Source organism: Callorhinus ursinus, unplaced genomic scaffold (assembly GCF_003265705.2).
Source record: "Callorhinus ursinus isolate GAN/ISIS: 27379988/994484 unplaced genomic scaffold, GSC_fseal_2.0 scaffold75, whole genome shotgun sequence".
NCBI classification, from domain to species: domain Eukaryota; kingdom Metazoa; phylum Chordata; class Mammalia; order Carnivora; family Otariidae; genus Callorhinus; species Callorhinus ursinus.
In genome coordinates, this window is record NW_027397137.1 from 3,333,289 (window position 1) to 3,348,392 (window position 15,104).

The following is a 15,104-nucleotide window of genomic DNA, read 5'->3' on the forward strand; positions in this document are numbered from 1 at the left end:
GGCGCGCGGGGCCGGCGGCGGGCGCGGGGCCCCGGGCTTTACCTGCCTGTGGAATGTGCAGAGCGGGCTCGGATCCGGACTCCGGGTTGCGATCCGCTCCGGAAACTGCGCAGCACCGGAAGCCGTGGGGCGGCGGCGGGGCATTGTGGGAGTTGTAGTCCGCGCGGGGAGAGGCGCCGGCGCGGGCGGCGCGGACTGGGAGCGGCGCGGCGCGGACGGCGTGGACCGACAGCAGCAAGCAGGTCGCGGACGGTATGGACGGGTAGTGGGAAAGCGGACCGCGCGCATGGGGGAGTGGGACAGCGGGTGGTGTGGACCCGGGAGCGGGCGGCGTGCACGGGCAGCGGCGAGGCGCGGGCGGCGTGGACCCACAGCAGCAAGCAGGTCGCAGGCGGTGTGGACGGGGAGTGAGAAAGGTCGCGCGGACCGGGGAGTGGGAGAGCGGGTGGTGTGGACCCGGGAGCGGGCGGCGTGGACCTGCTTTGCAGGTCGCAGGACGTGGGGACCGGGAGTGGGAAAGCGGGCCGCGCGAACGGGGGTGGGTGGGAGAGCGGGTGCTGCGGATCCCGGAGCTGGCGGCATGGACAGGAGAGCGGCGAGGCGTGGTTGGGGGTGCGGAGGGCAAGGGCGACGTGGACAGAGAGCGGCAGGGAGCGGGCAGTGTAGACCGGGAGTGGGTGATGTGGAACCGGGAGCGGGTGATGTGGATCGGGTTGTCGGAAAGCGGGCGGTGTAGACAGGAGAGCGGCGAGCTATGGATCCGGACCGGCCTGGGAGAAGCGGGGCTGGTTCTGCTGTCCCTTTCTCGGACGCGTGTCCCGTCCTGGGACCCTGGAAGCGACAGGCGTCCGCAGCCCCGGGACCCCTTTAAGTCTCTTCTGCTGGTTGCTGGAGACTTAATTTCCTTGAGGGGGTGGGGGCGCTGTGTGGAAGAAAGGGTCAAATTTTTCTTTAAAAGCAGTCTGAGATTTGCTGCCAGATCATAGTTACTTCTGAATGCAGCGGATGGGGTGTCGCGGTCCTCCAAATCCACTCAGGGAACACGCATGGGAGCGCTTACTCTGCCCCAACAAGCTCGGAAGTCGAGCGGGGCGGGCATCTGTACCCAGGCACAGGGGGCTCCTGAAATCCACACCTTGACCAGTGCGATGCTGCTACGTGGAAAGTTCGGGGAAAAGCACCACCCCCTCGGGGCAGCTTTGAAGGCCAGACTGCTCCCTGGAGCTGTTTCTGCCCCCTCCGGACTCCCAGGTCCTAGCGGCCTGCGTAGCCTCTTGACCCCCTGCATGGAATGGACCTGTGGCCCCAGAATGTTACAAATAGAAGGGGCTAGAGGACTCTTTTAGTCTCCAGTGCAGGGCCGTAAAACTGTCTTCTTTATTCTACTTGGCAGAAAGCTCCAGCAGTAAAGTCCAAGAGGGGATGAACTGCTGGGAAATGATTTGAAATTGGTATCAGAAAGGACTCATCTCCCTCATACCTAGGAAGCTCCTAGGAATCAATAGGAAAAAGATAAAGAACCCCATAGGAAAATGGACAGTCCCGGTCAGGAAAATACAATGGCTCTTAAGCCTAAGCAAGGTTATTCAACTATACCAACAGGAGAGAAAAGGCGAAATTGGTGTGCGATTGTCTTTACCTGTTACATTAGCAAAGATTTTTTTTTTTAAGCTCAATAGCATTATTTTGAAGAGACTATAGAAAATAAGCTGTCTCATCTTTTTCTGGTGGGAGAATAATTTGGCATAGCCCCCATCTGGGCCATTTGTTCATATGGGAATTCTAAATGCATAGAGCCTTGGGCCAGGCAGGCCCATGAGCAGGAATTTATTCAACAGCCAGGCGTACCTGTATGAATTGGTAGTAAGGACCCACTGAAGGGGCCCTGCTGTAGGGTGGAAGGTTGAGCAGGTGCAGAGGGGGCATGCTGAGCACGTTGTGCTGCTAGGGCTCATAGGTCCGCCCTCCCTAACCTTCTGCAGTGACTTCCCAGCGGCACTCAACAGTAGGTCTGCACCCCAGCCTCCCACACCTCTCTTGATCATCTCACCTTTACCCTGCTCATACCCCACTCAGCCCTGGGACCCCCTGCCTCCCTCCAGCCTTCTGTCCCTCAAACATGTCGTCGAGGTCTTTTGCACAGATTTGCTCCACCTTGGAATGCTCTCCTGGGGCTCTCCACCACCATCTTTTCAGCATTCAGGTCTTTGCTCAATCGCCAAGAGTCCCAGACTGACCGCTGACAGCTAACACGCCCCCCTCACCTACCTCCCACCCCTTGAGTGCCTGCTTGCATTTCTCAAATGCCCAAATGCTTCTCTGGGCCTCTGCACACCAGAGGTACTGGCAAGCATGAACAAAAGCAGGTTGTTTGCAGAAAAAATGGACCGGTTACAGCAAGAGTGAAAACCTGTAAAAGTCGACCTGAGGCCACCTAAAGCCGTTTCTCATGTTAGTACACATAGCACAGGGCTGGGATTGATATTCACAATGCTCATCGAATCTTCAGGAGAATCCCCAGGGTGTTCAGTATATTCCCTCTATGAAGGCTGGAAACAATTCTTTTGAAAGCAGATTTCTAACCAAAATTTTATTTATTTTTTATTAGTTTCAGAGATAGAGTTCAGTGATTCATCAGTTGCATATAACACCCAGTGCTCATCACATCATCACGTGCCCTCCTTAATGCCCATCCCCCAGTTACCCCATCCCCCCACCCACCTCCTGTCCAGCAGCCCTCAGTTTGTCTCCTAGAGTTAAGAGTCGCTCATGGTTTGTCTCCCTCTCCGTTTTCATCTTATTTTATTTTCCTTTCCCTTCCCCTATGTTCATCCGTTTTGTTTCTTAGATTCCATGTATGAATAAAGTCATATAATTGTCTTTGATCCATCCAAAATTTAAAAACATTTTTTTAAAGTTTTGTTTCTGAAAGTGTCAGATTTTATTATTAACAACAAAAGCAATGTAGAAACCTTGCCTGAACCCCAAGCAGGAAAAAAAAAAAAAAAAAAAAGAAAAGCCACCTATGAAAGATGTTCTTGGGCAGTTGGGGAGACCTGAACGTAGCGCCTGATACTGGGTAGCCTCAATGTCTAGCTCCCCAAGGATGATGATCATTGAGTGTGTGATGTGAAGAGGCCATCCTTCTCAGAAAATGCATCCTGAAGAATTTCGGGGAAAACACGATGTCTCCACACAGCAATCGATCAATTGATCAATAGATGATACGTAGGTAGGTAGAGCAAATATATCAAAATCGGTGAATCTAGTGAGGTCTATATGGGTTATTCTGTAGGTTTGAAGTTTCTATTTATTTATTTATTTATTTTTAAGATTTTATTTATTTGACAGAGAGAGAGTGCGCACAAGCAGGGGCAGTGGCAGGCAGAGGCAGAGGGAGAAGCAGGCTCCCCACTGAGCAGGGAGCCCGACGCGGGGCTGGATCCCAGGACCCCGGGATCGTGACCCAGGCCGAAGGCCGACGCTTCACCGAGTGAGCCACCCAGGTGTCCCTGAAATTTTTAAAAAGTAAGCAGAGGGAGTTAAAAATGAGAGAGCTTCCGTTTCTGAGTGGATTTTCCTACGAGCACTGCTCCTCCCGAGCAGAGACGAGCTGAGCAGTGAGGCGGCATCATGATTCCGTGAGGCCCCGCCCAGGGGCGGTGCCCTCAGCCCCGACACTGGCTGCCTCAGACGTGTGTGTCCTAAGTCACGTGGCCCATCAGCCCCAGTTTTTTGTTAATTGACTCCTTTTGTACCGGACATTATAAAAATACGTATCCCTAAGCCACTTCTCTACGCTCCCTCTAGCTTTACGACCTGGCTGGTTTTTCTTACCCAGATAAAGAGAGATCTAATCAGCAAATAATTTAATTCCCACTACGTGCAAAGCGTTGCATCTCACTTTAGCGTATCCTCGCCCACAACAGGGAGCTGAAAGTTTGGAAAAGATGATGTCCCGGTCTCTCCGTCTGACACAGGGTAGCCGAGGCTCGTGGCTAGGGGCTGGGATCCTCCAGCAAGACGGCCTGGGCTCCAACTCTGGTTCTGCCACTTAACCACTGTGTAATCTTGGGCAAGTTACTTAACCTCTCTGTGCCTCCATTTACTCATCTGTGAAGCGGACACGGATCATAACTCCTGGGGTGGTTTCAAAGAGCGTAGGAGTCACTAGATGTAAAACTCTGGAAAAAATTCTGGCCAATACTAAGTGCTCAATTCGTATTAGTTACTATCACTGTGGTCTTGGATCTTTATCTAGCTTCTGTATAAAATACCAAGTACTCCAAGGCACCTAAGCACCCGACTTTATATCAGTATAATCAGTAGTTGTGAATGCTTGGCACACGCAGGACGCAGCGTGGCAGTTTGCGCTGTGGAAGTGGCCGTACGGAGCCGGGGACAGCTGTGGCGGAGTGTGACCGTGGGTACTTCTCGGGCACCGTGGGAAGAGGATCTGGTAGCTCTCCCGTCAGGAGGGCCCTGCGCTCAGGCATCCATCCTGGTAGCCAGACCTCTGTGGTGAGTAATCTGCCTTTTCTACAAACGATGTATTAATACCTGCACGCAGCACCCTGTATTTGTAGAAGCGACCAAGGTAAACAGTAGCATGGTTTTGTCAGAGGCTCCCCTCCGTGGCAGGCTCTGTCCCCTCCGTGGCGGGCTCCGTCCCCTGTGCCGGGTCTCCAGTGAGCTCATACAGGGCTGCCAGCCGACACCGGTCATTACTCACTAGGTGCGCACCGTCCTCAGCCCAGTGGATGCACCGCCCGCCCAGGAGCCAGCGTTAAGAGGGAGTGATAGGGGGTCAAGTGATAGGAACCGAAAGAAGCGCCCGGTGCTCCCGGCCGGCCTCGGTGGCCAAGGCTACTTCATGGAGGAGGCGGGGCTCGTGTTTGGTTGGGTCATTAGAACAGGGCGGGGCATGTGCTGGGGACAAGGGGTGCACATTCGCAGACTGCAGGTGGCTGGTGTGGGTTAACATGGGCCGTGTTGGGGGGCGCCTGGGTGGCTCAGTTGGTTGCGCATCCGACTCGATTTTGGCTCAGGTCGTGAGCTCGGGGTTGTGAGCTCAGGCCCTGCATTGGGTTTCACACTGGACGTGGAGCCTGCTTAAGATTATCTCTCTCCCTCTGCCCCTCCTCCCACTCACGCTTTCTCTCTTCTCTAAAATAAAATAAAAAAAAAAAACGTGGACAGTATAGACGGGGCTGGTAAGAGTACAGAGTGTGCCTCGAGGTGACCAGCAGGAGATCTGCTTAGGAAAGCCGGTCAGTTAGGGCAAGGCTGGCCTTCCAGCAGGCCCAAATGGTCTCCTGCTGCAGCATCCACACAGAATGGACTGCAGGTCATGCAGGAAGTAGCCGTGCAGTTTCAGACACCTCCACCCCAAACAAGACACCGGGTTGCCATCGCTTGCCACATCCAGAGCTGAGAATCCGAATCTAAGCCCGGGATGGCTGGAGCTGTGTACAGGTAGAGGGCTCCCGTAAAGGCATGAATCATCTGGGCTCCCACTCCATACCCAGGAGAGCCGCCCCGGGAAGGAGCCGAGATGCCTGTGGGGTTTGTGCAGGACCTGTCCATCTGTCTGGCTGTGCCCTGCCCCACCCAGGAACTACCACAAGCCCTGTGCCAGTGTGATACCAGCCTATGCTGAGCCCACGCAAGAGCCTGCGGGGGCAGGCATTGACCCTGGGAGTTAAGGGACATATAAAAAACTGCCTCCAAGGGGACAGTGCCCCTCCGAAGGTTGCTGGGGATCACGCAGACTCACCTCCTGCCAGCTTGCACCTCAGGAGGACCCAGGCCAACCCAACCCTGACTGGTAGCACCGCTCATTCACCATGACCCCAGGGGTCCCTGGAAACAATGACTTTCTAGTAAATGGTTTTAGTCTCAGGCCTAAAATAGGATGCCAACGTCATGTCAGAAGACGTTAGGAAGGGTCTCTGCCAAGAACAGAGCAAGCAGCAGTGGCCACGAGCGAAGGGCCCACCTCCTCTTTCACGCAGTGGCCCACGGCGGGCATGCACACCGACTGCCGAGCACCAAGCAGGAGACGGACCGTGATCCGGGACCCCAGGCACATGCGGGGCTTTTGGGACAGCCCAGGGCTCAGCAAACACAAGTCGGTGTTTCGTGTCCCATGTGCACATTTATTTCTTTCAAAGACTATTCATGTTCCAGCCACATCTTCCACAGTTTGGTGCAGGACAGGGACCTGTGTTTAAAGTGCTACCAAGGAATACAATCACCGTCCAGCAAATTCATCACCACACTTAAACATCAAGCCAGACCTTGCCACATACCTTCAAAACCTTTCGTTTTCTTTTTAAAAAAATGTAGCTTTGATGTGATATTGGGTGGGTGGTGGGGGGGAGTACTTACAAGGCTAACTTGTAAATGGTACGTGACTGAGCCGTTGGAAGCTGGGTGAACTGGGCAGGTCGATGTATTCCGGATGCCTCCTCACACGTAAAACAGGAATGCTGAAGAGAAGGGCCCGGAGGGGACCTGAGTTTGCTCTGCAGAACGTAGCAGCGCTGGTGTGTCCGTGCCACATGCTTTGGTAATCGGGCCTGAGCAGGTGTGGGGCAGGGGAGGGAGGGCCTGGCATCGGGGTCTACACCAGCACAAGACCTGTTTTCCACCCAGTGGACATCAACGTTCTGACTTCCAGGGGCCACCAGCTTGTGCTCTGACGTGTCAGGACTGTGAGGCTCTTACCAGGAAAACCCCCACACCTGCTGGCAGCGATATAAATTAACGTGTGCCTTTCTGCTCAAGAAGAAAACTTGCAACTCTCTTCTGTAGAGGCAGCCAGTAAAACCAATCAGACACCGAGACAGGCACCTAATTTGTGACTGGTGGGCAGCAACTGGCCACCGAGCTCTCAGGAGGAATCAAGGGCTGGCTTTAAACTTAAACTTGAGAGTTGATTTAAAGAAAGGACTGTCTAAACCATCTTCTTCACAGCGGGTTTCCAACGGGACGATGAGATCGGTGCTTTTGTTATTGCCACATTAATCACACACACACACACACACACACACACTTCAAGCTCCCTTGCATTCCTCTGCAAACACGGGTGCATCCGTGAATGCAGGGCAGTGCCCCAGCTCACGACAACCAATGTGCGCACCTGGTTCCAGACATGCAGACACACATTCCTATTAGCGTTCGTGAGAAATCACTCCGAAACACCACTTTGCAAAAATAGCACGAACGCAAAACAGAAACAAAAACTCTTGTGCCCCTAAAGCATAAGGAAAGGCAAGGGAATAAGGTGATTTACAGATTGGTATGTTTAGCATTTGGTGTATAATCTTAATTGACATGTACCCTTCATAACATTTACTTTCGCATAAATACCTACACCATTAAAGAAGCATTCACAGTATCAACACGGCCCATTTTCTCACGGTGCTATGTTCATGCACCCTTCCGTGCTCTCTCGGGTGTCCTGTAAGTTCAGAAAAGGCCCTCAGAGGAAGAAAACATGTGTGCAGCTTGAGGGGGGTGCTCCTGGATCTGACTCAGAGGTATGGGGCTCTTGATGTGTGCCCGACAGACACACGGAAACACGGATCTCCTTAATGCTCTCCACCTCTCGCATGACGGTCCTGCGTCCCACGTGGGACAGAAAGCCCACCTGTCGCTTGCCCGGGACCTGGAAGAGGCTTCAAGTCACCAGGAAGTTGAGAAAGCAAGCCCTTGGCAAAAATATTAAACAGTGAACAAAATGCTCACGGGGTCAATCAGGAATGGGAATGGCTAAGACATTTTTTGTTGAGAGCAAGAAAGTGCCAACATAAAACTCTGATACCATCACATTGAATAAATTGAGTTGATCTGAACTTCAGAAGCAAACAAAAAACTGTGCTAAGGACTTCTGACCTGTGCCTGAAATTCTGACACACAATGTCCTCTGAGAATTAATTCTTGAATGTCCCAAGGTGCTGCCTACCACAGGGCGTTGAGGGGGGGGGTGGGCAATAATCCTTCCACTAAGACAAAGTGACCAGATGGGTTCCAAAAAGACTAGCAGTGATTACCAACCTGCGGAGACTAACTTGGTATGACGACACGTTGGAATGCCTGGTGCTGTTTCACGAGGTGACGAAAATCAAAAGTCCCCTGTAAAAACGCATCTTACAGTCACCTGGTAATTCCTGGGACCCCGGGGCACTTCTGAGTGTGTATTTCAAAGTAAAATTCTTCATGTAGTTTTAGAATCTCTCCCTCAATAAAAAGGGAAAAAAGTTCCGTAATCTGGGTTTTCGGGAAGGTTTTTGTTCGGCAGTGGCTCCGTTACCCCCTGAAAGACGTGTTTTGGGGTCAACAAAAGCGCTCGTGAGAAGGAGTGCCCCCAATTTCCTATCCATGATAGAGGCCAGGCTTCATGATAGCCTTTTAAATCTCATCAGAAGAAAGCGAGTCTTGCTAAACCATCCAGACAGTTCACAGGGACAGCCACAGCCCTAACCAGCTCGTCCCTGGCAGTGGCACCTTCGGGTGGACGGGCCAGTGGTGCAGACACACGGACAGGCGGACAGACGAGGACTGTGGCGCGAAGGGTACCCAGGGATACGCACATGGTGGGCCACATTTATCTGTTTTTTTTTTTCCCCCCCACGGGAAACCAAAACAAGGACACCCCTAAACGTGTCAAGCGCTATTCACGGCAGAATTCTGGAGAGCTCCCGAGAGGACTGATGCGACGTTTGGCCCATTTGTTATTAAACTTCCACCCCTAAGACTCCTACCCGAGACACACAATAGTTTTCTCTTCCGTCCTAGAAGTTCTTTGTTTCAGCCATCGGCAGCGTTTGGCAAACCAGCCAGGGGCGAAAGGAAAACCGTGTGTGTGGTGTCGCCATGGTGATGGGTACTTACTGCTCCTAGCCTCACTTGAGAGCCGCCGCCCCCCCCACGATCATGAGCACTTTTGACACTATAAAGGAAAACGTAAAAACCACATAGGAATTGATAGATCTCCCACTTGCAAACAGGCTCAAAGTAAACATCCAGGAAAGCTCAGCATAATGTGTGCAGGAGAGATTTAGTGTTTGGCATATGGTTTCAAGTTATATGGCTAATATCAAAGGCAACTACCTTCTACCTTTGTCATAGTGTCTCTGTTACCACCGTAATTTCTCTATGGACTCCAAATCCTGCCTCTGTCCCACCTCTCTGTACTCAGGGCAAGCTGTACCGTGACGCTGAGCAGACCGTGAGGACACGTGACCCATCCGTTCCATTCACAGTGACAGCACAGGGGGACACCTCCTCTTTGCGACGCGGTCCAGGAGTGGACCCAAGGTACTATGTGTCCGAGTGCAGTGCGGGTGAAATTGAGTCCCCCACATCTGCCCCACCACCATCCATTATAGGATGTTCTTTAGTTCATAACGTAAATCTCACATTTAACTTCAGCTCTTGGATCGGAGCACAGCCCATGTGGCAGAGCGTTCGGGTCTCCTTTGGCATCGGGTGGCAAATCGGACAGTTGTCTCTGGGGGGAAACCTCCTGGCCGGAGACTCGGGTTTTCATGGCCCTTTAACCCAGCTAGCCCAGGCGGCCGTCTGACAGCTTGCAGGCACTCTCACTCCGTCCTGGTGGGCGGTTAGGTGGGCCCGCGTCTTCCCGCGTCCTGGTGAGGCAGGCTGCCGGCCACGGGGTCCCCCAGAGCCCCGTTCATGGTGCTCTTACTTCTGTGTCTGGAGAGCAACTTCTTGTTCAGGATCCTGGTGAGCGTCACCCCCTTCCTCCGGGCCCCCTCTGGCTGCTGCAGGAACACAAGGTCGTTGTGCGACTGGCTCATGCCGGGGTCTTTCTGTTGATGTCGCCGGCGGAAGAACAGCTTTGCACCTTTCCTTAAAATCCCTCCTGTAAGAGGAAAGCACAGGGGGCCAGTCAGATGGGCTGTGGATGAAACGCCGGGACCACTAGTCCAAGATGAAAAGAAACAGGGACGTCTGAGTGACTCTAATTAAAAAGCAGTTTCTTACTTTGGTGTGCGGTCACTATATCCACATGGGAAAAGCAGCCAGAATCTGGCCTGGACCAAACACCAGAGTTTTCAGGATGAAAAGACTCTGAGCCGAGAAGCAGTGAGCTGGACTGTCAGGTGCGTCCCAGGGCAGACCTCTCTCTCCCTGAGCTCCTGGTCAAGGCTGAGGGCAGTAGGCTGTCCCTCCCTCGGGTCCCCTGGCTCCCCACCCCCAGCAAAGATGGCCATGTTATGGAAACCCCAGCAGGGTCAGAGAACCTTCCCAGCCAGCCTGGAGTTCATCACATCTGCGTGTCAGTGCTGATGGCTTTGAAAGGAGAAAGTCTGCCCATCAGGATGAGGAGCTTTATGGCTATTTGGCAATTCATTATTTTCATGATTGAGCTACCAAATACTTGAGTAGCCCTGACAGACACCAATGACCAAATGTTTATTCAGGGGGGACCACGAGGAGCATCTGCTGGTTCTTCTCCCCGAAATGCGGGTGGACAGTGGTGGAATCAGGCCCAGCCCTGTCTTGTGGACTTTTCACCAATGAGCACTGTAGAACCGCCCGCCCGCCCGTGACTTTAAGAGGCTGCTCATTGGGCCTGGCGCCAAGGACGGACTTCCCATTTGCTCTGTCCAGGCTCGGCGGCAGCAGAGAGCTCAAGAGCCCCAGACATAGGCTGAATGTCATCTGGTCAAAGCTGCTGAAATGGTCTTTTTTTTTTTTTTTTTTCATTTTCTCTTTGGATACAATCAAACAGCCTATTCTGCAGAATCACGAGGGCGTGTCTCCACTGATCTAATGTGGAGAGGCTGTGTGCGGGGCTTTCAAGGACAGCGGGAAGGACAGGCAGCGGGATGGGGACTCCAAATGTGTACGTGGCTCTACCCCTGCCACAGGCCTGCTGCGCTACGTCCAGGGGCCACGAATGTCTGTTCCTCGAGCTGTTCAAATCTCCGTAAGATGCAGCCTGTCAAGAGAAGTCACCAGCTGGGCTGTGTTACCCCACCAGCCACCACCACCACCTGGATTTGACTTTGCAGTCTGGCCGGTGGGGCAGATGCACGGGTGCCCACTGGTTAATCCCCTGATCAGATGCCCTGGGCACCGGGAGGGGCTGCAGCCTGACAGGTCACCTCGGGTCGCTGGGGCCCAGGAAGTGTTTCTAATCTACAGAAACCTGCTTTAGGCTCAGCTTGGGGTCCCTGAAGGGCATATAAAGGTGGGCTCTCACCCGGATCCGTTCGGTTAACCTGGAGTGCTCTAATCCCATGTGCCCCGTCTCTCCAGGGGGCTAGAAGCCTGAGCGGGGGCAGAGTGGCCCCTCGCCGGGGCGGCTGGAGGTCAGCAGGAACAGGAGGTCCTGGAGGACCCCATCTCCAGAGCCCATTCCAGGGGTCCCTGCACTGAAAGTTGGTCTGGGGTCTGCAGCCAGGGGCTAGGGTGTGAGCAGGGGTGGTGTTACGGGTTGGATCTTATCCCTCCAGAATTTGTTATGTTGGGGTCCTGACCTCCAGGAGCTCAGAATGGACCTTAATTTATAGACAGGTCTTTAGAGAGGTGATTCATCGACGGCGAATCAGGGCAGGTGCTAATACCAACACGACTGTGTCCTTATTCAAAGGAGAACTGTGGATGCAGGTGTGCCCATGGGGAGAGTGCCGGGGGGAGGGGGGTGGAGGCAGGGTGGGGGTCATGCTTCTACAGGCCAAGGAAGGTCAAGGATGCCAGCAGACACCAAAAACCTAGGGAGAGCATGGAGCAGAGTCTCCGTCATGGCCGGCAGGAGGTCCTTGGACTTCTGGCCTCCGCAGCCGGGAGACTGTCCATTTCTGAGCCTGAGGCTGTGTGGAATGGGACAGACCAGCATCTGGCTGCTGAGAAGCATGGGTCTGCATCAGATTCGGAGGAGGTGGCTGTGTTCACAGTTCTCTAAAAAGGGAATCTACACGTTTTTAAGCAGCCACTTTTAACTCTTTTAAATGAAATTGCACTTGGGGTGCCTGGGTAGCTCCGTCAGGAAAGCCTCTGACTGCTGGTTTCGGCTCAGGTCATGGGATCGAGCCCCGCATCGGGCTCTGCACTCAGTGGGGAGTCTGCTTGAGATTCTCTCCCTCTGACCCTCCCCCTGACTCGCATGCATGCTCGCTCTAATAAAAAAAAAAAAAAAAACAACTTTAAATGAGACTGCACTTTAAATGACTAAAACTCAAATTCTTGCCATATCAAGATGGAATATCAGGGACTTCCAGCCTGTGAGTAAAATTGGGAAAGTGGAAAGACCTGTGTGCCGTATTGACTTGAAACGCTCCTGCCGGCAGCAGTCTGTCCCACAAGCTAGGGTCTGCTCCCGCGCGGCCCATGGACAGGGGCTATAACGGGCCGTTTTCTGTGCTTCCATCCCCACGCAGGTCTGTAGTTCTGTTAAATCTGATTGTTCAATATCCATACGAGAACCGGATGATGTCCTGTGTCCCCTGGTGCACGTCATCATAACTCACCAAGCGTGGGTGTCCCCTAACTTGACATGACTTGTCATGGCTTCTGTGGGGACAATACCACCGCCTCGGATGGAGGGGTCGTGTGAAAGGAGAGGCTGAGGTTTGCAAATCTGTAGGCTGGAGCCCTGCTTATGGCTTATCCCTAGCACTGATGCACTCTGCCCCACGAACGGGGGCCCCAGGGCAGAAAGCCTGTGTGCTCATGCCTGGCTCCCCTCTGCACCTAAGGGATGCTGTCTGAGCTGGCAGGGAACGGGTGCCAGCCCCGAGAAGTGGCCAGCAGGTCTGGTAAAGGACCCGTGCATGGGCGGTCACCGGGGAAGGCCTCCTGGGAGCGGGATGGGTCTCAGTTGTCAGAGCACCCCAGAGCACAGCCCTGCACTCCAACACGGACATGGACAGGTTTCCGGAACAGTATCAGTCTTGAGAGGCACGTTGGTAGCGTGTGCAAGACAGGATGCAAATCCCTCCCTGATCCGCAGCTTGACTCAAGCGAGAAGAATGACTAGCATAAACGGACGTCATTCCGTTCTCCTTTCTAAATAGTCTAAATAGTCTAAAGACGTTAAGGTCTGTTTAAGCTGGGGCATGAATCACAATGACCTTTGGGGTAAATAGTGCCAGAAGCCCAAGGCCACACAGGGGACACTGCACCACTCCGCGGAGGTGTGAGGGTCCAGGACAGAAAGGCCAGTGCACTCCTCCGCCAGTGGGAAGGGACTCGGTGTGGAGCTTCCTCAGCTCCCTGGGGCCGTGGCGTTCTGTCTTTGGTGTCAGCCCTGCCAGCACGCATCTGTCCCCTGAAGGCACCGGGTAGATCCGGGGTCAACAGTGCATTCGGCTATCCTGGACTAGAGCGCCTTACCCTGGATGGTGGGCGTGCCCTTCATCCCATCGGCTCAGTGCCTTAAGGGCCAACGCCAAGGGCTCCCTCCGGGAGAAGACAACATTCTGTCTCCAGCCGACCAGCCTGCCCCGCAGATTTCAGATTGTCAGACCCCATGATGGTGTGAGCCACTTCCTTGAAATGCAGCACCTTGCAGTTCTGTTTCTTTAGAGAACTCTGGCTAAGACAGCAACTAACAGTTTGGTATGTCACCCTTGCCTCTGGGCCCCCAGAATCTGTCACCTTTGCTGATGGGGAAGTTCACAGTGCCTGAGCAGGAGCCCGAGTGGTCTGAGTTTTTTTGTTTTTTTAAAGATTTTATTTCTTTATCAGAGAGAGAGAGCACATGAGCAGGGAGGAGGGGCAGAGGGAGAAGCAGACGCCCCCCTGAGCAGGGAGCCCGATGCGGGGCTCAATCCCACGACCCTGAGATCATGACCTGAGCAGAAGGCAGACGCTTAATGACTGAGCCACCCAAGCGCCCCGGTCTGGGTTTTATAAAGCTGAGCTCCTTTAGTCCAGACCCTGGGTTTTATAAAGCTGAGCTCCTTTAGTCCAGACCACCTCAGCCACCCCAAGAGGCAGGAGCAAGACCCAGACCTCGCTCGCAACCCTAAGGATTCCTTCAGGTAAAATCTGGAGAGAAGGTATGTGAAATTCGAAGCAAATAGCCAACATCTTAAATGGGGGACAGAGAGGAAGGAAAAAAAAAAAATCTTTCCCTGGTTCTAGCAAGGTTAAAAAAAAAAATAAAACCACAAAAGAGCCAGAGAATAAACAAATAGGAAGAACTTCAAAAATAATTATTCTAAATTAGAGCTTTAATACGGCAAATACTTCCCAATTTACTCTTGTTTATGTCCACAGACCCTAACAGACATGAATAGGTCACTGAAGAATCCATCTCAAAATCTGAGAGGTAGGAAAACAGTGACCAGAAGTCACTTTGCACGTCGTAGTTTGCTGCCCAGAGAACAGCTCTCGAATTCAAGCCAAACCATAGATAGTCCGTTTAGAAAAGTGACTGCTTGTTAGAACCAGGGCCCGGCTCCGGTGCATATGCACTTGACGGGGTGCGAGGCTGGCTGTCCCCTGAGCTGGGGGACAGCGCCCCGCCCCCCTGAGGGGTAGACGTGCTACAGTAACCCCACCAGCGCACGTCTAAGGAGGAAAATGGGGGCACTAGCATCCTGGGCAGGTCACGCTGGAAAGGAACAGGGAACAAAGGAAAGGGGAGATCAGCTTCCTGCTGTCACAAAATAAGCTTTTCTCAAGGCAAGGCTGTACTCAAATGTTTGGGGAAAAAAAAATATAAGACAGAAATAACTTACTGTGTAGGCAATTAATTCTGGTTGGCATAGCGATCCTCTTAAGTTAAAGGGAATGAGCACGAGATGACGAGAAGAGGTCAGAGGTCAAAAGAAAAGTATGCGGGAGCAAAACAAGAATGACAGACAGTGAGTCCCGAAGCATCGCGCCCGCGCGCACGTGACGTTACTGGGCAGGACATCTGGCAAGGTTTGGGGCGGTTTGGGGCTTTTGTTTTGTTTTTTTACTTTTTAGTATTTTTCAAAGTCTCCATCAATACTTTTGTTCTTATGGTAAAGTCCGCAGAACACGGACTCTACCGTCTTAACCATCTCTAAACACACAGTCTTGTTACGGACATTCCCGTTGCTATGCAACAACATGGATGCTCGGTTAAGCTAAAA

At 52.9% G+C, this 15,104-nt stretch overlaps 2 protein-coding genes across 8 annotated transcripts in view; both read right to left on the reverse strand.

The window, feature by feature from the left end:
• The window catches only part of PRDM15 (PR/SET domain 15), a 62,470-nt gene extending 62,370 nt beyond the window's left edge, over nucleotides 1–100 (reverse strand). For 2 of the 4 annotated variants that reach the window (XM_025863475.2, XM_025863474.2), the window contains exon 1: nucleotides 43–100. The gene's annotated coding sequence lies outside the window, so the exon portion shown is untranslated. The remainder of the gene's footprint in view (nucleotides 1–42) is intronic. The other 2 variants (XM_073887056.1, XM_073887057.1) reach the window with 2 other exon arrangements.
• Nucleotides 101–6,137: 6,037 nt separating this feature from the next.
• Nucleotides 6,138–15,104, reverse strand: part of C2CD2 (C2 calcium dependent domain containing 2) — a 94,270-nt gene continuing 85,303 nt past the window's right edge. For all 4 annotated transcript variants that reach the window (XM_073887061.1, XM_073887062.1, XM_073887063.1 and 1 more), the window contains exon 14: nucleotides 6,138–9,892. In XM_073887061.1, the coding sequence (XP_073743162.1) occupies nucleotides 9,630–9,892 (263 nt within the window). In that variant the 3' untranslated portion in view covers nucleotides 6,138–9,629. The remainder of the gene's footprint in view (nucleotides 9,893–15,104) is intronic.